Source organism: Eulemur rufifrons, chromosome 2 (assembly GCF_041146395.1).
Source record: "Eulemur rufifrons isolate Redbay chromosome 2, OSU_ERuf_1, whole genome shotgun sequence".
NCBI lineage: Eukaryota > Metazoa > Chordata > Mammalia > Primates > Lemuridae > Eulemur > Eulemur rufifrons.
The window spans coordinates 7,301,733-7,325,473 of NC_090984.1; the positions used below are offsets into that span (position 1 = coordinate 7,301,733).

Genomic DNA, 23,741 nt, shown 5'->3' on the forward strand with positions numbered 1-23,741 from the left:
CTCCATTTCTTCTGACCTTGGGAGGGTACCACTCTACCTCTTCCTCCTTACAACATTCTCGTGAGACAGAGAGAACAGGTGAATGGCCACCTCAGAGGGCAGTCAATGTCCCAAGATCCCATGGCTGGTGAACTTCAAGCCAAACCAGGGTCCAGCCTTGGCCCCCTGCCCCGGGCTTGCTGCCTGTCTCTGCACTTGCTCCCTGGTCACCTCCAGGCAAGGCCAGGCTCACAGGAGTCCACCCGAGCAGACAGCAACGTGCACGGCTCACAGTTACCTTGGCGGGCGCCGACACGGGCCGGAGGAGCGAGGGCCGGGAGCGCTTTTTGCTGTGTTCCAGACTCTTCTCGTGCTCGTTCTTCTGGACACTGTTCATTTCGCACGGCCCGTTTCCGGTGAACTGCGGACACAAACGCAGACAGTGGTGAGCGCTGGAGAGACGAGGCCGGGCCCGTGTGTCTGAGCACACAGAGCTGCTCTCGGCTCGGCCCACGGCCCAAGTGGGCTCTGTGTGCTCAGGAGGTGACTCTAGCGAGATGCTCATGTCTACTGGGGAGAGACCTGAGCACCCGAATCCTCACAGACGAACGCTACAAAGCCGGGAGGAGGCCTGAGTAAGGCCTTCATGGAGGAGGGAAGGAGAAGCTGGGCTGGGTCTCCTGGTGCAGGGGCTCACCCAGCCGACCACCGACAGACAGGGCGCCTCACCGCATGCACGCCAGTGCCACAGAAACGCAAGGCACGGTGGGCAGAGAAACAGGCAGCAGGAGGAAGCGGCTGACGCTCACCAGGTCACTGGTAGGGCCTTGCAGAAATCAGGGCTTTTAACTGATTTCTATGAATGATGGAACGCCTCCTGGGGGCAATGGCATCGCTCGCTGGGGTGTTGTGGCAGGTCCAGGGCCTCCCTCCCAGGCTCTAGCCATCGACTAAGAGGTCTGGGATGTCCATCCCAAGCAGGATCCCTATCTATAGGGTGCTGAAATATTTATGGAGAGTGGTTCTGGAACAATCTACGCAGGATTTGCATCTGTACGAATGCATCAGAAAGCTGGAGCAGGCAGGAGATAAGACAGACAGACGGCAGGTTTCCTGCAGGATGTGGCAGGGCCGGAGAGGCCCTACAATGTTCTGAACCACCGCGGTCACCCCCACTGCAGTCCTGGTCCCCACACCACCACAGGACCTGGACACGAAGACACCACGCAAAGCCTGTGTTGTCAGCCCGAAGCACGGGTGAGATGGCCAGGTCGTGGGGCACCTGAACAAAACAGCGGGCACTATCAGACACAACGAGCAGGCTCTGGGTTGCTACCAGGGACAGGTATACCTGGCATAGTCAATGAAAAAGAAAAACAAACAAAACACCCCCTGCAAAACCCAACAGGCAGAATAAACAAGATGGCGTTTGTTACTTTTAATAATATTTAAAGGTAAGCATTTGTCTGCAGATGCAGGGGAAATTTCTGGAAAGATATACAAGATGCTTGCTAGTGTTGATCTCGGAAAAGAATGACTGGGAACTGAGTGAAGGGATGGAAGTCTGCATGTCATATTTGATACCTGTGCTAATGCTTGGTTTTTTTCATGGGCATGCGCTATTTTTATAATAATAATAAAGACCTATTATTTAGCCACATGCAAGACCTGTCCCTTAGGAAATTACACTTATTTGGGGAATAATTACCCAAAGATTCAAGGCTATTCCAAAAACCGTAAGCGGAAAAATTGCCATCCATGTAATGATTCTCCACTAGCATTTCTTTTTGTAGATCCTAGAACAAGGACAAACATCAGCTCCTAAAAGGGGCAGCCAGGTGGTAATATGACATGTGCTGAGTGGGACTGAGGACCAGGAGGGGACACCTGTCGCTCACCAAGCAGGTATCACCCATCTTCTCCCAAGAGTTCACATGGTTCTCAATTTTCACTTAAATGTCCCAATTTGTGAATGCTTGAGACAGACCCCAGAAACCACCTAGATCAGGAGTTGGCAAATTAACCACAACAGAGCCTGTTTTGGGGAGTAAAGTTTTACTGGTACCCAGCCATGTCCATTTGTTTTGTCAATAAAGTTTTATTGGTACTCAGCCATACCCATTCATTTTGTTAATACAGTTTTATTGGCACATAGCCACGCCTATTCATTGACATACGAGTATATTCCAGGCCACTTTTGAGCTACTGGTCTTTGCAACAGAGGTCAACTGGCCAGCCTGAGCAATTACTATCTGGCCCTTTGTAGGAAAAGTTCGCCAACCCCTTATCTAGAAACGGTTGAGTTTAGTTAGGACAATGTCAGATTTTATCTTTGCTTTCTTCTTCCTGCAGCTTTAACAGATGCTCCAAAATTAACATAAAAGATTGTGAAGGTATAACCTCAGTTACAACAAATGGTGTAGTGCGTGTTTTTAATAATTTTAAAAAGTTGATACAATCTTTCTAAATGTACAAGTTAGCTCTAATCACCCAGTTTACACTAAAAATATTTGCTGAATTGGTAACAAATGCCATTTAAAGAAACTATGTTGGCAGGCAGTTTTCTGGGAGAAATATTTTTTCTAGGATGATTTTGAAAGGACCAACTTCTTAACTTCGTAAATGCTGGCCTTTTCCACCAGGGGGCGCTGTGGTCACAGCCATCAGAGGACAAGGGGCTCGCAGCGCTTGCAGAACCACCACTGAGATGGAAACGCAGAGCTAAGGCCGCCCTTGCTGCAGGACTCCACAGAGCTGGGGCAGTAGTGTAGGCTGCTGGTTCGATCAGTTAGCAAGTTCCACTGTGCACGGCCCCCACAGCCTAGCAGATGGGGCTCCCCACCCACTGCACCCCCAAAGTGGGGGTCTCAGAACCAGCTTCTTCAGCGCAGCCGTCTTGGGACCTTAGAGCCCCAGGCTCACCCTGGCCAGGTGCTTCCCTGAGGAATCTTGTAACTATGCTAGTGGGAGACATCCTCATGGCCACCTCATAGGTAAGGAAGCTGAGGCACAGGAAGCGACCTGCCAGGCTCCTGAAACCAAGAGGTGACAAGGCAAGACACGAACCAGGTGTACAGCCGCCAGCCCTGGCTCCAGGCCCCGCACCCACGGCCTCGTGTCAAGGCAGGGCAGAGTGCGTCAATCCAGAACACCTCGAGGTGTGGAGCAAGGGTGTGCCCCGGGCCCCTGGCCGTCCACCAGGGCAGCAACAGCTGGCGCAGGCCATGAAGGCTGGACTGTCCTCACCCCTTCCCTCTGCACCGTCAGCGACGGCTTGGGGAGGCCAGCCGGGGACACCACGTGCACCCATCTCCTCGCGGGACGGGGTGTTCGGGAGAAGAGCTGCAGACACTGAGTCAGAGCTGAGCGCCGAGGCCCAGATCCGAGAGGATAAGACCCGAAGACGAGCCAGCGAGCGTGCGAGGCGGGAGGATGCTGCCCCACGGCGTGGGTGACAGCACTCGGCCCAAGCTGCTGGGGACTCGGAGGCTGAACAGCTGCCACCTGGGGCTGCACCACCACCACCAGGAGGGAGGCAGGAGGGAGGCAACGAGACCTCTGCTTCGCGTGGCCACGTGGCCCTGGGAGCCAGTCAGGAGGGATCCGACGTGCAGCAAGGCAGCAGTGACGCCAGGATTCCCGAGGGAGAGGGAGAAAAACCAAATGGAGATTCTGAACCTCAGAGACACACGCGTGGCGGACAGCGGACTCGCGGGAGAAGGCTGGGCTTGAGGGAGGGGCCCAGGGCAGACGCCTGAGGAAGAGGTAAGTCCCTGTCACGAGGGGTTCCACATAAGGGCTCTGTCCAACCTGCCACCAGGTACTCCCCGAGGCCTCCTGCAGGCCCAGCAGCGCGCTAGCTCTGGGGACACGGCGACGGGGCTGTGGCCTCTGCTCTGCTGGAGCAGACATTTGGGAAGGAGGGGACAAGTCATCGAGCCTCTGGACGCTCCGCCTGCTTTTCCTGCACAAACACTGCTGCCTCTTCTGGAACGCTGAGCACGTGCCACATGCCGTAGGAAACACCTGAAGGACAGCAGCTCCCCGGGTCACCACCCGACTGAGAGGGATGACCACTCCCGTGTAAGAAAGAGGGAAACGAGGCCCCCGGGTGACACACCTGGCTCAACCGTCCGGCCAGAAGCATCAAGGCTGCGGCCCAGGCGGGAGGGAAGCTCAGTTACAGCTCCTCGACGACAACCTGGACTTGACGTCAGCCCCACAGATGAGCACACAGTTTCCCTGACTTGGAGCCAGGCAGTGTCTCCAGGTGCCATCCCTGCTTACGGATGGATGGTGCTGTATGTCCTAGAGACGCTAACCCACAGGGACAAGCCCCAGCCACCGGCCTAGACAGTCCGGAAGAGACTTCAAGCAGGAATGAGGGAAGGAAGGATTGCTGGGGAGAGGAAAGCCCAAGAAAAAGCCTCGGAAACCTGCAGGGCTCCACACCCAGCCCCTGTCGCAGTGCGAGCTCCTCCCTTCAAAACCCACTTCTCCCAGCCCTACCCGCCCCACTGCGTCTTCGTTCAGAGGCAGGACTCGGGCAAGGAGGTGGTAACAGGTGAAGCGGGGGACAGGGGAGACTCTTACATCAAGACTCACACTCAAGGCCCAGGTCGTCATCCAGATCGTCAGCAAGGACAAAGAGGAAGAAGAAAAAGGAAACAGAACACTGGCAAGCTAGGAACAGAAGGAAGCTCCCTCAACCTTATAAAGGGCATTTATGAAAAACTCACAGCTCACATCATATGCAGAAGTGAACTGAAAGCTTTTCCTCTAAGATCAGGAACAAGGCAAAGACGCCTGCTTTCCCCACTTCTATCCAACACAGTTCTGGAAGGTCCTGCCAGAGTAATCAGGCAAGAAAAAGAAGGAAAAGACATCGACGTTGGAAAGAGAAGAGGGAAAACTATCTTTATTTGCAGATATGATCATCTGCAAATAAAGATATATAGGATATATAGGAAATCCTGAAGAGTCTACAGAAACTGTAAAGCTAATAAACAAGTTCAGCAAAGTTGCAGGACACAAGATCAACACGCAAAAAAAATCAGTGTGTTTCTATACATTAGCAATGAGCAATCCAAAAACAAAATGTAAGAAAATGTTTCCATTTACAATAGCATCAATAAGAGTAACATACTTGGGAATAAATTTTACCGCGGAGGTGCAAAACTTGTACACTGAAAACTATAAAATATTGCCAAAGAAAATTAAATGGAAATTAAATAAATGGAAAGACTGTATTTGTAGACTGAAAGACTTAGTGTCGTTAAATGGTAACATTCCCCAAGGTGATCTAAGGATTTAATGCATCCCCGTTGAAATCCCAATGGCCGTTTTTGTAGAAACGTAAAAGCTGATTTTCAAATGCACATGGAATTGCATGGGGTGCTGAACACCAAAACAATCTTGAAAAAGAACACAGCTGGAAGACACACTTCCTGATTTTGAACTTGCTATAAAGTCACAGTAATCAAAACAGTGTGGTACTGGCGTAAGAACAGACACAGACCAATGGCTTAGAAGTGAGAGCTCTAAAATAAAACCATACAACTATAGTCAATGCATTTTCAACAATGGTGCCAAGATCATTCAAAAGGGGAAAGAATAGTTTTTCAAAAATACTGCCAGGACAGCAGGATCCCCATTTGCAGAAGAATGAATTTGGACCCCTACCTCACACCAGATACAAAAATTAACCCAAAATGGGTCGATGACCTAAATATAAGAGCTACAGCTATAAAACTATTAGAAGAAAACACACGAGGGTAAACCTTCATGACCGTGACTTAGCAATAATTTCTTAGATTTCACATTAAAAGCATGAGCAACATAAAAAAACAGATAAATTGGACGTCTTCAAAATTAAAAACTTTTGTGCATCAAAGGATACTAACAAGAAAGTAAGACAACCTACAGAACGGAGGAGAATATTTGCAAATCATATCTGATAAGGGTCTCATCTCAGAATACACAAAGAACTCCTATAACTCAACAACAAGAAAAACAAATTAAAAAATTAGCAAAGGATTTAACAGACACTTCTCCAAAGAAGATACATTGCCAGAAAAGATGCTTAACATCATTAGTCATCAGGGAAATGCAAATCAAACCCACAGTGCGATCTAATGTCACACTGATTATGATGGCCATAAAACAAACACACACATACACACACACACACACAGAGAGAGAGAGAGAAAACTAGAAAATAAGCACTGGCCAGAATGCAGACCCCAGCACATTGCTGGTAGGAATGTAAAACGGTGCAGCCACTGTGGAAAACAGTTTAGAGGTTCTTCAAAAAGTTCAGCACAGAATTAGAGTATGACCCGCAATGCCTCTGCTGGGTATAAATCAAGAGAAGAGAGAACAGGGGTTCAAACAAATCCTTGTACGCGAATGTTCACAGCACCATTCCCCACAGCCAAAAGGCAGAAACGCACAAACGTCCATCAACAGATAAAGGGACTGGATAAATAAAACATGCTGTACCCACCCACGGGAGGACTTGATCATAAAAAGGAACGAACCTTGAAAACAAGCTCAGTGAGAGAAGCCAGACACAAAGGCCACACAGTGTGTGACTCCACTGATATGAAATGTCCAGAACAGGCAAATCCACAGACAGGAGGCAGATTAGTGGCTGCCAGGGGCTGGGGGAGAGGGAATGAGGAGTGACTGTTAATGGGGATGGGGTGTCCTTTCTGGGTGATGGAATGTTCTAGAACTAGATAGTGATGAAGCTTGTACAACATTGTGAACACACTAAATGCCACTGGATTGTTTGCTTTAAAATGGTGAATTTTTTGTTACATAAAGTTCACCTCAGTTTTTAAAAAAGGCTTATGTTCACAGAGGGAAAAAAATCAAAAGGGACATGGAAACGGCAGCCGCGGCGGGGCTCAGGCCACAGCTGAGGGAGAAGGGCTGCCGTGCAATCCGAGCCCTGAACCTCCCCACGCAGGGCCCCTGCTCACCACCTCTGCTTCTACCCCCGCAGCCACTGCCCAGCCTCAGGCCGCGCCCCACACCCGCCCAGGCTCTTGAGATCCAACCTGCTGGAGCCCCAAGGCCAAGCCCTGCTCAACAGAGCCAGGGATGCAGGCTCTGACCCCTCCTGCACCTTCCCGCAGGGTCACAGGTGAGGTGGTGGCTCCTTTGCCCTGGGTGGCAGCTCCAAGGGCAGGCCCAGGAGGCAGAACACTAGGGGTCCCGGCAACCGGGTCCCATCGTCTCCATGGGAAGACAGGCTCCGCCTCCCGAACCAGCCCTCAAGACTCAGGCACTGTCTGCATGGAGAAGCGCTTCTGAGCATCAGTCACCAGCTTGCTGTGCAAGTTCAGCCTAAGTTGAGGGGCCCCTAGATGCCTGTTGCATCCTCTGTAGCTTCCAGGGGACCCTGGGCATGTCTTGCGGGGTGGACAGGCCTGCCTGGCCCTGGGCTGAGCTGGCTGGGGCCCCCTGCTGGGCTGGGGCTCTCTGTACTCACCAGGGACCGCTTGGCTTCAGGAAGGAACTGTCCAAACTCCGAGAGCAGGTCCTCCTGGCCCCGGAAGAGGTTGGCCACCTCGGTGAACACCTCCTCTTCAGACATGCCTCGGAACGGCCGGCCCTTCGTGTTCAGCTGCTCCTTCTGCCAGATTTTGGAAAAGGGGAAACGGGTCGTTGGGCAAGGAAGGAGGCACCCCGGGCTGGGACATTCAGGCAGCCCACCGTGGAGACAGAGGGACGACCCTAGGAGCAGAACCTGTTGGCGGCGCCCACGACATCCTGTGTGCCTGCTTCCGGATCCCACTGCCCGGCACGGCCTCAGCCCCTGGCTGGGGACAAGGCCTGTGCCAGGAGTGTGGCGGGGACACAAGGAAGGGCACCGGGAAGTGTCCACGAGCAAAGGGAGTGGGACGGGGTGGGGGTTGCTGGCTGGAATAGGGGCAGGCTGGGGAAGTGCAAGGTCACGGGCAACCCCAGGCCCTCCCAAGGGCAAAGGGGAACGCAGGACCCAGCCCTGGGCCCTGAAGGGGAGATAAGGGGTAAAGAACAAAGGGAAGGGACTTCCAGGCCCAGGGACCTGCTGGCCCAGGGTCACCAAGACCCAAGGGAAACAATCTGATCCGGAGCTTAAAGCAACAAGAGGACCAAAGGGGACCCAGGTTGGAGGGCAGGAACTGGCCAGCACAACTGAAGGTGGCTGTTGAAAATACGTCCCTGTCAACTTTCTATGCAAGAATGTATGTCATGGTGCAAGAAGCAGCGGTGCCGGGCCCTGCAGAGTGCATGGCCCAGCTTTCAATATTCGCACCCCACGGGTGCAGCAGCGTGGGATGAGTCACCCGCTGGCGGCTCCTCCCCACCGGGCCAGCTGCAGCCCTTGGGAAGGGAAACGAGGTTTAAATCCTGGCCCTGTAGCCCCTGTACAGGAGGGGGAAATCCCAACAACCATCCTTCCAAAAAGTCACTGGTATACTCGAAAGCCAAATAAAAAAATGAGCAAAGGCCCCTCCGTTCAGAGAGTAAGCAGAAATGACCTGTGTATGGATGAAACAATGGCCAAATTGACGGACGTTTAAAGAAACACAATTCAAAACAGGGCCACGGCTATCTTTTGCTCAGCAGCCTGACACGGATAGAAAGGGCTGGGGATTTTCCATGAGGATGTGGGAACAGCAGCTCTCAAACACGGGGCAGAAAAAAGGAAAATCGGTGCGGCCTTTTAGAGGCAAGTTTGGCGACCTCTGCTACCGCGTAGCAGACCTCAACGCAGGGACGCGCTTTCTGGGAATCCATCCTGCAGAGACAGTCAGTCCTCCCACAACGCTTGCTGAACACAAAAATCTGTCTGAACACAATACTCATACTGGGAACCAGTATGAGCACGATGGGAATTTTGTGTTTGCTTACACACTATTTTCCCAGGAGAAACACCAGAGAACGCAGAGAACCGCACCTGGCTGACCCGAGCCACAAAATCGCACCTGCACCCCCTCCCACATCTACTCGCTCCCTCAGGGCCCTGCTGTGCTCGGAGCCACCCTTGTCCCTGTCTGGGGTTCCAATGCCCCATCTGATTTCAGACAACCTCCCGCCAGCCCTTCTCAGTAACTCACAGGCTGCCACCTCCCCGCACCCACAGCCACAAGTGAACCTCCGGGCTTTTCCAAGATCAGTACTGTATTTGCTGTAGTATTCATGTCATCTTAGCCATTTAACATGCGTACGACAGCGCCACCGTTTGAGCAGGGCCCTGTATTGTTTAGGTATCACCGGGGAAGTTTCTGGGTGCTGTGCTCTCACACTGCCTTCCCACGAGCCCTGCGGTTCGACTGCGATTTTGCAGAAGGTCATTTTGGGGGATGCAGCCATGTCAGGGCAGGACTGTGTTCGTCTGAGCACACGCAGGACATATGCACAAGGTTGTATAACGGGTGGCAGCTGCCCAGGGCTGACTTGAGGCAGGCCGTGTGCTCGAATCGGCTGCCTCAGTTAACTGCATTAAACCTGGGGGTCACTAGGCAGCACCAGCTTTATGGCCATTTTACGGAGAAGAACCCCAAGGCTCAGGGAGGTGAAGAAAAGGGCCCCAACGGAGCAGGTGGCAGAGGGAAGGTCTGAGGGGAGGCCCCATGGAGACAGAAAAATAGTTACGTGCAATCAAATGGACCCTAGAGCCGCTTGGTTTGGCTCTAATGGCATCTCAGAAAACTCTGAACCAATGTTCTAAAATCAGGATAATTCAACAATTCAGATTTCTCACTTCTCTTCAAGAGATGGACAACCTGAGGTTGGAGTCGCCGAGGGGCTTGTTTAAAATGCAGATGCCAGGTGGCCCCGATGAATGGCAACCCCATGCGTGGAGGCCCAGCCACCTGCACGTTCAACCAACTAGCACCAGTTCGGGTTGGGGACACTGCGCTGTCCCGTCCCCCGGCGCTCTCTCTGAAATAGGGCATGACAGGAACACAAAATTTGTATCATGCTCAGATTGTTGCCCAGTACGTGTAGCGTGTTCAAACAGATTTACGTGTGCAAAACTAGCAGTACAGCAGCACACTGTCCGTGCTGTGTGATCCTGGATAAATAAGTCTAACTCCCCTGGGCTTCCCCTTCCCCTTCCCCAGAACGGAGCCACTGCACAGCTCTGCCGATCCTCCTGGCCCTAAATGTGAGGACCCCATGAAGCCTGGGAGGGATCCGCACACTCCACAGTCACAAGCGTCATCCCTCCACCCAGATCCAATGCTCACAGCTGCCACCTGCCACCACTCGTCTGCATGAAGCAAGAGTTTTAAGGCTGTACCAGCACCCCAAAGACGCCAGACACTGAGGCCAACAGGGCCTGCATGTGACACCCACACTGTGGACAGCAAATAGTCCCCCAAAACAGCCTGAGGGTACAGGGAGCAAATGCCATCAGTCTGGTCTTAAGCATTCTCTTAGCATTTACGCTAAAAAGAATCCTACTTCTTTACTTGACATGTTAAAGCTGTACAGATTTCCTTTTTATTTATTTTTCTATTTTTATTTTTTTGAGATAAGGTCTTACTCTGTTGCCCAGGCTGCAGTGCAGTGGTGTCATCATAGCTCACTGCAACGTCAGACTCCTAGGCTCAAGCGATCCTCCCACCTCAGCTTCCCAAAGTGCTGGGATTACAGGCGTGAGCCACTGCGCCCAGCCAAATTTCATTTTTAAAAGTGGGTTCTGCTGCTTAAAAATTAGAAGTGTAGGCCAGGTACAGTGGCTCATGCCTATAATCCTAGCACTTTGGGAGGCTGAAGCGGGGGGATTCCTTGAAGCCAGGAATTTGAGACCAGTTTGAGCAAGAGCAAGACCCCATCTGTATAAAAAAAACAGAAAAATTAACCAGGTGTGGTGGTGCGTGCCTGTAGTCCCAACTACTTGGGAGGCTGAGGCAGGAGGGTCATTTGAGCCCTCCGTGCTGTGTGATCCTGGAGTTTGAGGTTGCAGTGAGCTTTGATGATACCACTGCACTCCAGCCTGAGCAACAGAGCGAGACCTTATCTCAAAAAAAAAAAAAAGAAAAAGAAAAAAGAAAAAAGCAGCATGGGAAACGCCACGTGTTAGGTGAGGAGGACATCTGAGCCTCGTACAAGATGCAGACGTTCCTCACCACCAGCCTGCCTGCATTTCCCAACTCCCCTGCAGGCTGCCCTGACACCAGCTGTCTGCCCTGGCCCCTGGACCTTTGCACAGGCTGTTCCTGACACTGAGAGAGTCCACCTTTCCTCCGTGCTTATCCACCTGATGGCCTGACAATTTGTCAAGATTCAACCCGATAGTCCCCTCCCTGACCCCTGACCCACTTCTCCCACGCACATCCCTTCTCTCCCACCTGAAGCTCCTCCTGCCACTGGACTGAACAACTGAGCACCAGCAACCATTCGTCTCCGTTGCCTTGGCCCTGGCACCGGGTCCAGTTGGCATGAGCAAAACTAAAGGGCAGTCGTATCATCTAAACAGTAACAAAGTCGTCTCACAAAAAGACAACTGTATTCTCAGGTTCTTTTTAAACTCCCCTAAGGCACGTTTCCTAGCAGTTCCTGGGTGCGGAGGTGCACAAAGAGACAAGTCAGAATTAGAACTGAGCAGAACTCCAGCAGGGTCTGTGTTCACAGCAACGTCATCCAGGGCAGCCAAAAGGCAGACGCAGCCCGGTGTCCACCGACAGACGGGTGGATGAACACGTGGTGCATCCGTAAAGCGGAATCGCGTTCAGCCTTACAAAGGAAGGACATGCTGCCACACGCTGCCACACAGCTGAACCTTGAGGACATCCTGCTACGTGAAATACGCCAGTCACAAAAGGACCAATACTGTGTGAGTCCATTTATGACAGGTCCCCAGAGTTGTTAAATTCAGACAGACAGAAAGCAGAACGGGGGTGCGGGGCTGGGAGGAGGCAGGAGGGGGAGCGAGTGTGCAACGGGGACAGAGTTTCAGTCTGACGAGATGAAGAGTTCTGGAGATGGGATGGCTGCGGTGGTACATTCACAACAACGTTAATGTACTTAATGCCACCAAACTGTGCACTCAAACATGGTTAAAATGGTGAATTTTGTGTATTTTTCACTAGAGTAAAAAAAAATCAACACCAAAAAACAAAGCAAAAACCAAAACACCACCGATCAGAATTTTATAGGATTTCATGAATTCAGACAAGAAAATCTTAATATCTTCAGTGTCCGACACTGGATGACGCCACAGAAGCCCACAAAGAAGTGTGACCTGAGTCCTCTTACCTGGTACGTGTGCAGTATCTCCAGGAAGGACCTGTAGATTTCCGGGTGGTCCAGGAAGCGGGTCTTGATCTTATTCACGTAGCTGATGGCGTTGTTGAATTCCACGGAATCCGACTCCAAGGGCACCTGGGGTTTGTCTTCCTTATATGGCATCTGTTGCTTGAAGTCCTCTGCACAGTCGCCGTGGTTGTGCGAATTTTCCTGACAACAACGTGACAATGAGCTGATGCTGGGAACAGATTGTGAAAAACACCAGGCCCAGCCGCTGTCTGTACTAGAGCAGACAGAACCCAGCATGGAGCCAGCTTTTACTAGACGCAGAGAAAGGTTTCTCTGGGGGCCTGGAGGGAGGGGGCAGCCCAGCACATGCCAACGGCACCTTCCTCGGTGTCCCAGCATCTGCGAGTTCCTGAGTCAGTCTCGTTGACTCACCTCCACCCGATCCTTCCCAATTTACCCCAAGAATACAAGAGTTTAAAGAGCTCTTTACATTTTGAAAAATGAGCATTCAGGAGAAATTTACGAAAAGTGGATGTTTAATCCTTTGCAGAGCCAAGTGTCGGGCTGTGTGTAAATGGAGTCTCCCCACACCTTCTGTGATCCCGTTTCAGCAAGACTGTTTCCGGGTGGGAAACACCTGCTGTCAGCAGCGATGGGGAGGTCAGGATGTATAAAATGGGGCCCATCGTTCAGGCAGCTGGGGGTTTCAGGGATTCCCAGGATGTGGGACTTTCGGTGCCAAGGCCAGGCCAATCAGAACAAGGTGCAACAGTCACCTGAGAGAAAAGACCGCCCACCAACCATGCCCTCTATTTATGCACTGTTCTGCTGATACAAGTAAAACTAGAAAACAAGCATGTCTCTCTCCTATGCACACAGAATCCTAATTCGTGGTGGGACAGGACCACCCCCCGAAGGAGGTGACGTTCTGTTTATTGCTAAACCAGAATTATGCTCCACGTCCCCAGCTCACAAGGGCACGTACTTGAGCAGGTCAGGGTCCCTCCAGCTCAGCTCCAGGTCATTGCTTACGCAACACCTTCTCAGTGAGGCTTCTAGAACCATCTTGCACCAAAGTAAAATGACCCTGTCTCCCAGCATTCCTGCACTTTTCTCCACGGCACCTGTCACCTCCCCACGTGTAACATAACTTACTCGTTTTATTGTCTGTCCACCCTGACTGGGTGGCGAACTCCACAAAGGCAGGGATTTCATCTCACCCAGTGCTGTGTCTCCAGTGCCCAGAACGGTGCGGGCAGGTTTCCCTGACTGTAGGGGGTGCTCAGGTGAATGGATGAAAGAACAAATGGATTTCTCTCCCGTTTCTGGTGCCCGACATCGCACCTGGCCCCAGTCACTGACCCGAAGAATCTGCCAGGACAGGCAAGGCCGGATGCGCTACTGCCGCAGCTGCAGACCTGTCGCCACGACAGACACCGCTGCCGGGCTGCACCGGGCCGTGCTGCAGTCAGCGTCTCGGGCACTGTCATCTGGGTGGGTGTTATCAGCCAGCTCAGGCTGCCATAACAAAGTCCCCCAAACTGGGTGGCTCACACAACAGATATTAATTTTTCTCACAGTTCTGGAGGCCGAGAGTCCAAGATCAAGGTGCTGGCAGGTTTGGGGTCCTCTGAGGCCTCTCTCCTTGGCTTGCAGATGGCCGCCTTCTCGCCGTGTCCTCACATGGTCGTCTCTCTGTGCGTGAGCGTCTCCGGTGTATGTCCCAACCTCCTCTTCTGGTAAGGACTCCACTCGGATGGGATTAGGGCCCACCCTGATGGCCTCATTTCACCTTGATGACCTCTTTAAAGACCCTGTCCAAACACAGTCACATTCCTGGGGGCCTGGGGGTTAGGGCTTCAACATAGGTACTTTGGCAGGGGACGTATTAATAATTCTGCCCAGAATAGTAGTTACTGAGCTACTGAGACAAATCCAGAAAGCCTGACCCCAGGCAAGCAAAGACATACAAGATGCAGAGCAGCCGCAATGCTAAAGACCATTTCTCCTCCACGGGGGGATTTGTTCTAGGAGACCCTGAGGATGCTCTTGCCAGTTCCATGTGTTCAAGCTCAGGTGGTCTGCGTTTGTGTTCCTTCGTGGTGCACAGGTTTGGCGGTGGAAGGAGCTGGCTGAGAGGGTGGGAGGGAAGGCTGTGGGCCCACTGGGAGCCCCCCTCCACTCTGAGGAGGTGTTTTAAGGCCCCCAAAGGTCCCCCAAGATGCCCTGAAGTGAGCCCCTGCGACAAGATGGAGAACCACCCTCTAGACCAGGGCTTGCCAAAAAGGGACGGATAGTGACGGTACAATCGCTGTGGAAATTCTGGCTGTTGCCTCAACAAGTTTAACACAGAATGACCATCGGATCCAACAGATCTGTGCCGAGGTATACAACCAACAGAATGAAAACACGTGCTCAGACAAATCCTTCTACATGAATGTTCACGGCAGCACTACTCACAGTAGCCAAAAAGGTAGAAAGAACCCAGTCATCCTCCAGTGATGGAAAGAAACAATGTGGTCCACCCACACAGTGGAATATCACCCAGCCACAAAGAGGAATGGAGCTCTGACACCTGCCACAACGCGGATCGACCCCAAAAACACGGTGCTGAGTGAGAGAAGCCAGACACACAAGGCCACGCAGCGTGGTTCCCACTGATACGAAACGGCCAGAACAGACAAATCCACACAGGAAGCAGACTGGTGGCTGCCAGGGACTGCGGGGAAGGGAGAATTAGGAGGTACCGGACTTGATCTTGGGGTGATGGAAATGTTCTGGAATTAGGGGTGATGGCTGCACAATGTTATGCATATACTAAAAACCACGCAAATTATGATGTTGAATTTTCTGTTATGTGACTATTATCACAATTTAAAAAAAAAACTTTTAAATGTAATCTTTTGAAAAATGTAAAAACCGCCAACCATACAAACCCAAGGTGGCTTTAGCCCTCGGGCCACAATTTGCCCACCCTGCTCTAAACATTCTGGAACAAGCCCAGTCCTGCCTTTCTCTGCCCACACGCCCTCCCTCCCATGCTGCTGCGTGGCCACGTCCCGGCAGAGTGAGAAATGCCTCCCACGCCATGACGGGCCCCCCCGGGTGGCCGACGCCTCACCTGAGCGTCCACACACAGCCCCCACCTGGATATTTAAAAGAGGCCTCCAGTGGCACCTGTCACACAAGGAGCAGCCCCCAACTGCCTCCCAGGCCTCCATCACCTCAGCAGGGGCCACCACCTGCACCCAGGGAATCAGGCATCCTGGAATCACCCCAGACTCTCAACTTCTCACTGACTCCCCTGTCCACTGCCCCTCATCACTGCCCAGATCACCCAGCACCCCTCCCTGGTCTCCCAGGGGTCTCCCGACACCTCAGCATTCCCAGCACAGCAGCAGAGTAGCCTTCCAGAACCCTCCACCGGCCCCCATGTCCTTGGCTCTCTCTCCCTACTTTCTCTCCTTCATTTCCCAGCCCCACTGGCCTTTTGGCTGTTCCCTGTGCACACCCACCTGCTCCCACCCCAGGCCTCCACACCCCACCAGGAGTAGCCACCTAAGCACTCCAGACCCAGGCCGGGTCTGGGGACCTCTGCACGCCCTTCCCTGGCCTGCCCCGTCCTCTCTCTGCCCCGACGCTGCTGTCTGTGGGCCACGGCACTGAAGCCCCTCGCACAGTCGGCATCTGCACATCTGGTTCCCATCTGAGTCCCCACCTCTGCCAGGCAGGCACCCCAAGAGCTGGTGCTCTGAATAAACCCAGGGCCTACCTTGAAAGAAGGGGTCACCCACCGCCTGCTCCATGAGCAAATAAGACACAAACACAAGAACTGACTTGTCGGGAACTGGCTGGGCCTCCCCCAGAGAGTAGCAAGGTGCGGGGGGTCACCCTTTGCATGTACGGCGGCCACTTATGTTATGGGCTGCACCTTCAGGGCTTCTCTCTGTCTCTGTGCAAGCCGGTTCTTGTCTCCCAGGAGACGAGGTCTGCCCTGAGAGGACCTGGGAGCCGAGAGTCGCTACTTTCCCATTGACATCCAATTTCTGGGTCTTCCAATTGCTGCCTTAGCAACGTTCTGGAAGGTAGATACGGTCAAGAACAAGACAAGACTTCATCTTAAGGACTCAAGGATTTTTACTTCTCTTCCTACTTATTTTGCTATTTTGAAATATAGTAATATAACCCAGGGTGGTGTAAGAATGACATGGGGTTGGGAGTGGGGGGCTCTCTGCAGAGGTGACATTATGACTGAGGCCCAAACTACCAGACCCAAAATGATGGTGACCCAGGAGGATGAGGTCCCAGCAGAAGGATGGTCTTTCTTCCAGGCTCCCCGGTCCATGCTGGCCACGCATGCCGTGATGTGTCCGTCTTTCCCTTTATAACTGCATTCTCAAGCGAGGGGATTCCACCCCCCAGGGACACCTGGCAATATTGGGAGATATTAAAATATTAAAATACTGCCACATCTGGGAGAGGGGTGCGCTACTGGCATCTGGTGGCTAGAGCCAGGGACGCTGCTGGACACCCTACGGTGCACAGGACGGCCCCCACCAGAAAGAACGTCCCAGCCCCCGAATGGCAACAGTGCTGAGGTTGAGACCCTCCGCACCAAAGGATCCACAAGGGCTGCGACTCTCTTATTTACCTTCCTCAGCACCTGACAGCCACTCCTTCTTTGTCTGTAGTTGGCGGGCTTCAGGGTGAAATGAAGAATGGAAAAAACAAAAAGGCTCCCCTTTAAAACAGTGAAGCTAGAAAAACCAATAGAAAAACAGTATCACCAGGGCATTTGTAGGTGAGGAGCCCCGTGAGGTTTTCAGGCTACTGTGGCCTCTAAAAGGACTCCAGGAACCCGAAAGGCCATCTAGTGTCCCCTGTGTGCCTGTCTGGAAGCCACACGAACACCAGCCCAGACTGCTGGGAAGCAGGGCTGGAAACCGGGCGGGTCCCTCAGTATCCACTGAAACTGAACGGCCTGGCGGGCCGGAGGGAACCAAGCTCCCCAGCTGTGGGAGGAGGCCCTAGAAGTGGCAGCTTCCGGGCCGTAGCAAAACTACGAAGCCCTGTTGAGTAGCTATTAAGTGGAAGTTCTTGTCAAGCCTTTCTCCAAGTCGCTGTCACCTAAGCCACCTATGGGGAGACAAGACTGCCAGCCGTCCACTGTGCTGGGAACAGCAGGGACACCGCAGCTATTTAAAGAAAGCACCAACTCCGAGTCCAACCACAGTGTGGCTCCTGTCAAGCTCCAGCCCTGACAGCCGAGCTACTCCCACGGTCAGGGACTGCTGAAAGGCAATTTCCACATGCAGAGGCACAATTTACACCTTCTGACTCCGGCGCTTTCTCAGTGAGTGACTGGTAACAACGCCAGCATCTACACAGCATTTACACGGTGCTGAGACCCTACAAAGCGCTCTCGCAGATGCTGCTGCAGCAAACGAGCTCGGTTTCCCCGCAGCCATGACTGTTCCAGAGATTAATCTTGCCGAGGCTTTTACGGTCTGGAGGCGCAGACCCTACATCTGGACCCTGGGGCTCCATTTGCAAGTGGGAAATGGAACCTCTTCGGGATTCAGCGGCCACACGCTTCCAAGTTCCCTTTTAGAACTGAGACGGCTTTAATGAGGCAACATGCTGACGGCAGAGCTCGCCTTACACGGAGAAAAAGCAGCATTAACGCACAAGCCACTCTCAGGGAGGGACCCGTCACTGCCATGTTACCTTTCGCTGTTCTCCTTCCAAATCCTGGCTCCCTAATTGATCTGACACCCTGCAATCTCCCCTGTCAAAGGAGAGACCTACCAAGTGCTTCCAGCCATAGATTTTTACATCCCTACTCAAACTGTCAGGGTGGGACTGGAGGAGGTTGAGAGAGCTGGTTCCCTTATACTGATGGTGTGTAACAGGGGCAATTTTGCCCCCAGGAGACACCTGGCCATGTCTGGAGATGTTTTTGGCTGTCACAATTGGGTGACGGGCAGCGAGGCAGAGGCCAGGGATGCTGCTAAACATCCCATAATGCACCGGGAAGCCCCGAACAGCAAAGAAGTGTGCCCAAAACGGCAACAGTGCTGAGGAGGAGAAAAAGACAATGGTCATCTTGTAAAAGTAAAGCTCAGATAATCTGTTTTTGTCTCAGAGGTTCCGGTGAGCACAAGCAAGAGACTGCAGAAACAGACCAGGTGGCAACCTATCACGAGAAAGAAAGAACCAAAGCCACAAGCCTTAGCCGAGCCAAGGGCCCTATCAACGATTAAACGAAGCACAGAAAGTAAACAGTAAAAATGGCCACTCACACACGCATCTCAACCACTTTATTACCTCGCTGGCGGTACTGAGAGCTACCAGATGCAGACTAGCACGTGCCCTAGCACATGCCCAAGTACGAGGGCAGGCAGGCCTGGTCCGCTCCCCAGGGAAGCCTCAAGCCAAGACCTCAGCAACTGTTGACGTGGTTATTTTGACTTATCATAAAATTCTGTGTCAGGAGGATGCCTCCCTGACATCCGCTCTTGATTTAAACCTTCCAAACAGATCGATTGCGGGGGCAGAGGCTGCCTGTGTCGGTGTTTCTATCTATTTTGATTTGTGCTAGAAGCAATTAGCATGTCTAGGAAAAGAATGGATCGTAAGTGGCTTTCCAGCAATGACACGAAGGAGACACGTGGCCCGACCTGAGTAGCAGGGTGTGCTGGGTTAAGGCCAAGATCACCTGAACCACCGCAGCAGCATACCTGGCTTGTCAGAGGCGACTGTATGTTTAACTTGCCATTCTTGGGAATGTCTATTCTGTATCCGAGGGGAAGGAAAGCGTTGAATCCAACAATGAGGTCAGGGTGCTCATGAAAGAGCTGTGAGACACGTCTGATGACTCCAGGAGTATCGATGCTAGAAGAAAGGAACGCAAGTGGGCAAAAGGGTCTTGGAGAGCAAATTAAAAACAAATCTATTCCCGACTCCCTTGATACTGCCACATAACGAGCTGTTCAACTGACAACAAAACAACCTAAATGTGACTCCTGTGATAGCATCTGCAGACTATGATCTATTTCCAGAGCGGCTAGGCCTGAGCTCCCTGTGCCCTCCTGAAGAGAACCAGAGAATGCTTACACGGCACAACTCCTCTAAGACACTCCAAGCACGTGCACACACGCTCAGTTCTGAAAATGTCAGGAGAGCCGAATGCAAGGCCTGGACTCCAACATGTGGCAGGAGGCCAAAGCCCTCTAAGTGATGTGATAAATTCCCTCATTTTGTATGAATCAGGGATGACCATGACACAGGTTTCGATCTGAGCAACTGATTGCAAAGCATAAATACCAAAAGCCCTTCAAGTGAGGCAAATGCGTAAGAATGTGAGAGATGGGGTCTCCCTCCTGGCTGCGGTCATGGCCCAGGCCTTAGTCAGCCCTGCACTGGTGGAAGGAAGTCGGGCCAGCCCCACCACCATCCCTAAGGGAGCAGCATGGCTGGTACGTGAGGCGCAAAAATTTAAGAGTCAAAGGCTCTGAGTTCTAGTCTCACTTCTGCCACGAAGGTGGGTTTCCTTCTATCTCGAATCCTCCTGATTCTGTGTCTACAAACACAGCTCATGTGTTTTAAATGCTCTCCGGGTGCCAGGTCCCTTACTAGGCATTTTATGCACCTTACTTCCAAGCAGGCCTGACACCAGGGTGAGCCAAGTAAAGCATCTTGGGGACAGGATTTAGGGGAGAGAGGGTGCCAAAAAACTCAATCATCAAGACAAATAACATTTTAATGCAGTGCTTGGGGAAAAAAATCAAAATGAGTCCCCCCAAATCTTCCACGAAGACAACTTATTTAAAAATCAACATTTTTAAATCCAGGCAGTATCTGACTGCGTGTGCACTCGCCTCGCCTCTGCCTCCCCTGTCCCTGCCCTCCTTCCAGGACTCCCCACGACAGCTCTCCCCACAACGGCTCAACAAGGTGGGGACTACCCATTCCCGTATTTTTTTTTTTTTTTTTTTTGGAGAAGGAGCTGAGGCTCTGAGACGTTCAGACAACCTGCGCAAGGTCACTCGGCTGCGGGAGGAGGAGACAGCGGGATTGGGGCAGCCCACCCTGCTCGGCCCGATTCCGGCCCAGGAGGGCCCCCCGAGGAGAGGAGGAGTCCCGCCGGTACCTCTGGCTTTTGAACTCCTTCATGATCTCCAGGAAGCCGTTGTAGGTGGCAGGATCGCTGCCAAAGCGGATCTTCACCTGGTCCAGGTAGGTGAGGGCGTCCTCCACCTGTGAGGAGGGGGAGGGTCCCGGTGGGCCAGGGGTCGCTGGAGGAGAGGACGGCAGGGGCAGCTGGGGTCCCTGGCGGGGAGGGGGACGGGCCGCGCCTCCGGAAGGCCGAGGTGAGGGGTGGGGGGTCCGGGGCAGCGCAGAAGGGAGGCCGAGGCGGAGGCGGGGCCGGGGCCGGGACCGGGCGGGGCCCGGGTGAGGGGCGCCCGCCTGCGGGTTCCAGAGGACCGGATCCCTGCGAGAGGACGGGGATGCCACTCACGTGCACCGGCAGCTTCTCGTGGGCCGCGGAGCCCGAGCGACCCCAGCGGGCGCCGCTCAATCCCCGGCCCGCGGGGCCGCCGCCGCCGCCAGCGTGCGCCATGTTGGAAGTCAGAGCTGCGACCCGCCCCGCCCCCGCCCGAGGGCCGACCGCGCACGCGCATGGCCCGCCCCGGTGGGTGGGTCCCGGTGACGTCAGAGAATGGGGCGGGGCTCTTAGAAGGACTTCTGAGATCCCCAATTGGAATCTTAACTAGTGATTGATCTAGCAAGGGGGTGGTGGGCAAACCAAAACCTGCCGCCTGCTTGTGTCCGGCCCCTCAAGCTCAGAGTGATTTTTACAAGTTTACATGGTTGGGGGAAAAAATCCAAAGGAGAAGAATATTTTGTGACGTGTGAAAATTCTATGAAATTCACATTTCAGTGTTCCTAAATAAAGTTTTATTGGCACGCAGACACACCCATTCGTTTACCTGGCTGCTCTTGCTGTATGGAGGCAGAGTAAGTAGCTGTGAAAGATCCAAAGACCCGCAGAGCCCGATGTATTTGCCATCTGGCCTTTTATGGGGTAAGTTTATGCATCTCCGCTTTGAGGAGTTAATATGACAATGGGAGTGTGTGCACATGCCACCCTAATACAGGCCCCTGCGCAGTGACTTTTTGCTAAATGTCCTTCGACTTAGTCCCACTCCTCCTAGCTCTACTTCCCTAGCTTTGACACCATTACTTCCCAACTGGACCAGTTCAGGAGCCTGGTACTTTCCCAGGCCTGGTACTTTCAAGAACTCACAGCGTTCCACCACTGCTTCCAACCTCCAAGGCCATCCTGTTTCTTAGGAGATGAAATCTAAGCACCTACACTGCAGCCCATCAGACTTTGCCCTTCTGAACCTTTTCTTGCAGGATTTTCTACACAAGCGAACTGCCCTGTATTCATGCAGAACCTCCTGTTCCATTGCCTGATCAGGCTGGTGGCTTCCTGGCCTCAAGCACGTACGTGAAGAGGTTCAGGAAAGTTGAGACTAAATCAGCATTGAGGGCATCATTTACCCGGACTATGCTAGGCGTTGGGAATAGAATGGTGAAAACTAACATGAACTTGGAACTCAGAACTTTCAGTCTTTTCTGGGGATAGACAGGTAGGAAACAAATAATCACACAAATGTAAAGTTTCAAGTGTAACATATACTTCAAAGGGCAGGTAAAAATGTAACAGTTACTAAATTCCTGTTACTATGGCTATGTAACAAACCAGCCCAAGATTCAGTAGCTTCAGATGACAGCAACATTTATTTCACTCTCCAATCTGCAACTGGGGCAGGCTTGGCAGAAATAGCTTATCCCTGGTGGCTTTGGTGTCAGCTGGGTGACTCATAAGGCTGGGGGCTGGAATCACTTGAATGTTTGTTCACACACATGTCTGTCATTTGCTCCTGGCTATAGGCTGAGACCCTTCCTGCAGCTGTTGCCTCGAACATGCACATGTGGCCCCCTCCCCACCCGACAGGCACCCGGGGCTTCCTCACAACATGGCTGCTAGGTTCCAAGAACAATCCTCCTGAGAGTGAGTTAGCCAGGTGAAAATCATATTGCCCTTTCTTTTTTTGTTTGTTTGTTTATAGAGATGGAGGTCTCATCGTCTTGCCCAGGTCAGCCTTGAACTCCTGGACTCAAGCGATCCTCCCATCTCAGCCTCACAAAGAGCTCGGACTACAGACACACACCACTGTGCCCGGTTCCCATGTTATTTTTTCTAACCCGGCCTCAGAAGTCACACAGAATCATTTCCATTGCATTCTGTCCATAAAGGCTGTTACACAGTCCCTCCCAAATTCAAGAGGAGGGCAACCTGGGGAGTGGCCAGCTTCTGGAAAAGCCTGTGAGACAGGAAGTATGCTATGCCTATTTTTGGAAAATATCACCTGCCACCTAGGGGACTTAACCCAGTCCAGGAGGGGACGGAGGAGGCTTCCCAGAGGAGGTGACATTCTAGCTGAGGTCTGAAGTTTGTATAGGTATTTGCCATAAGAAAATTCATAAGCAGCTGTGACTGTTTATGGTAGGAGGGAGCATAGCACATTTGAAGAACTTAAAGAGAGAGAGAAAAAAAAAGACTAGTTTCCCAGACTGCAGAGAGGGAAGGAAAGGAAAAGAGTGCAGGATAATCGTGAGCAACCAGGAGGGGCAGACCACGCAGCACCTTGTGGGACTTAAGGCTTTGGAGCTTAGCGTTAGTGCTGGTGGAAACAACGCTTGGGTTTTGAGTTAAGGAGCTGCACAATCAGGTTTGCATTTGAAAGTAATCACTCTGGCTGCTCTGCAGGGAAGTGATTGGAGGGGACCCAGGGAAGGTGTAGGGACGCGGTTTCATCATTTAGGCAAAGGACAATGGAGGCTTAGACCAGGATGGGAGCAGTAGAGAGAAGGCAGTGGAAGGGAGAGATATTTAGAAGGTAAAACATCGAGGATTCACGGCTCCCAGCCCAGAAAGGGATATTCCTGTATGGATAGCAGTGAAGGCAACCCGAACCCTTTGTGGCCACCAGTTATCTGGACAGCCCATTTCACACCAAAGCCTCCTGTTAGTCACTGTCTTTGAGGGCCAACAGGATTGTCACACAATCCCCGCTCCCTCCACGGAGTGTGGATTCTATTCAAATTTTAAGGATCCCTTTCAGTTTTTTCTCAAATAGGTGAAGCCTTCACTTGTTAGGGGAACAGCCAACCTGGGGCATGTGTGTGCACGTGTGACCCTGTATGTACATGTGTGTGCATGTACATGTGTGCATGTTCATCGTGAGGAAAATAATACACATACATTTTTAAATTCTTCATTTATTTATTTGTGGTTTTTTTGGTTTTTGTTTTGTTTTGTTTTGATTTTTAGAGACAGGGTCTCACTTTGTTGCCCAGACTGGAAATTCTTATTTTTATCAAACAGAAAAAGTTGCTACATTACATTTTTTTCTTTGCTATTC

General features: G+C 52.2%; 1 protein-coding gene across 1 annotated transcript in view; it reads right to left on the reverse strand.

The window, feature by feature from the left end:
* SIN3B (SIN3 transcription regulator family member B) overlaps window positions 1-20,866 on the reverse strand; it is a 40,502-nt gene extending 19,636 nt beyond the window's left edge. Inside the window, 6 exon segments of the mRNA XM_069477224.1 lie at window positions 278-400; window positions 7,478-7,621; window positions 12,244-12,444; window positions 18,984-19,137; window positions 20,396-20,502; window positions 20,765-20,866. Of these exon segments, the coding sequence (XP_069333325.1) occupies window positions 278-400; window positions 7,478-7,621; window positions 12,244-12,444; window positions 18,984-19,137; window positions 20,396-20,502; window positions 20,765-20,866 (831 nt within the window).
* Window positions 20,867-23,741: the final 2,875 nt, after the last annotated feature.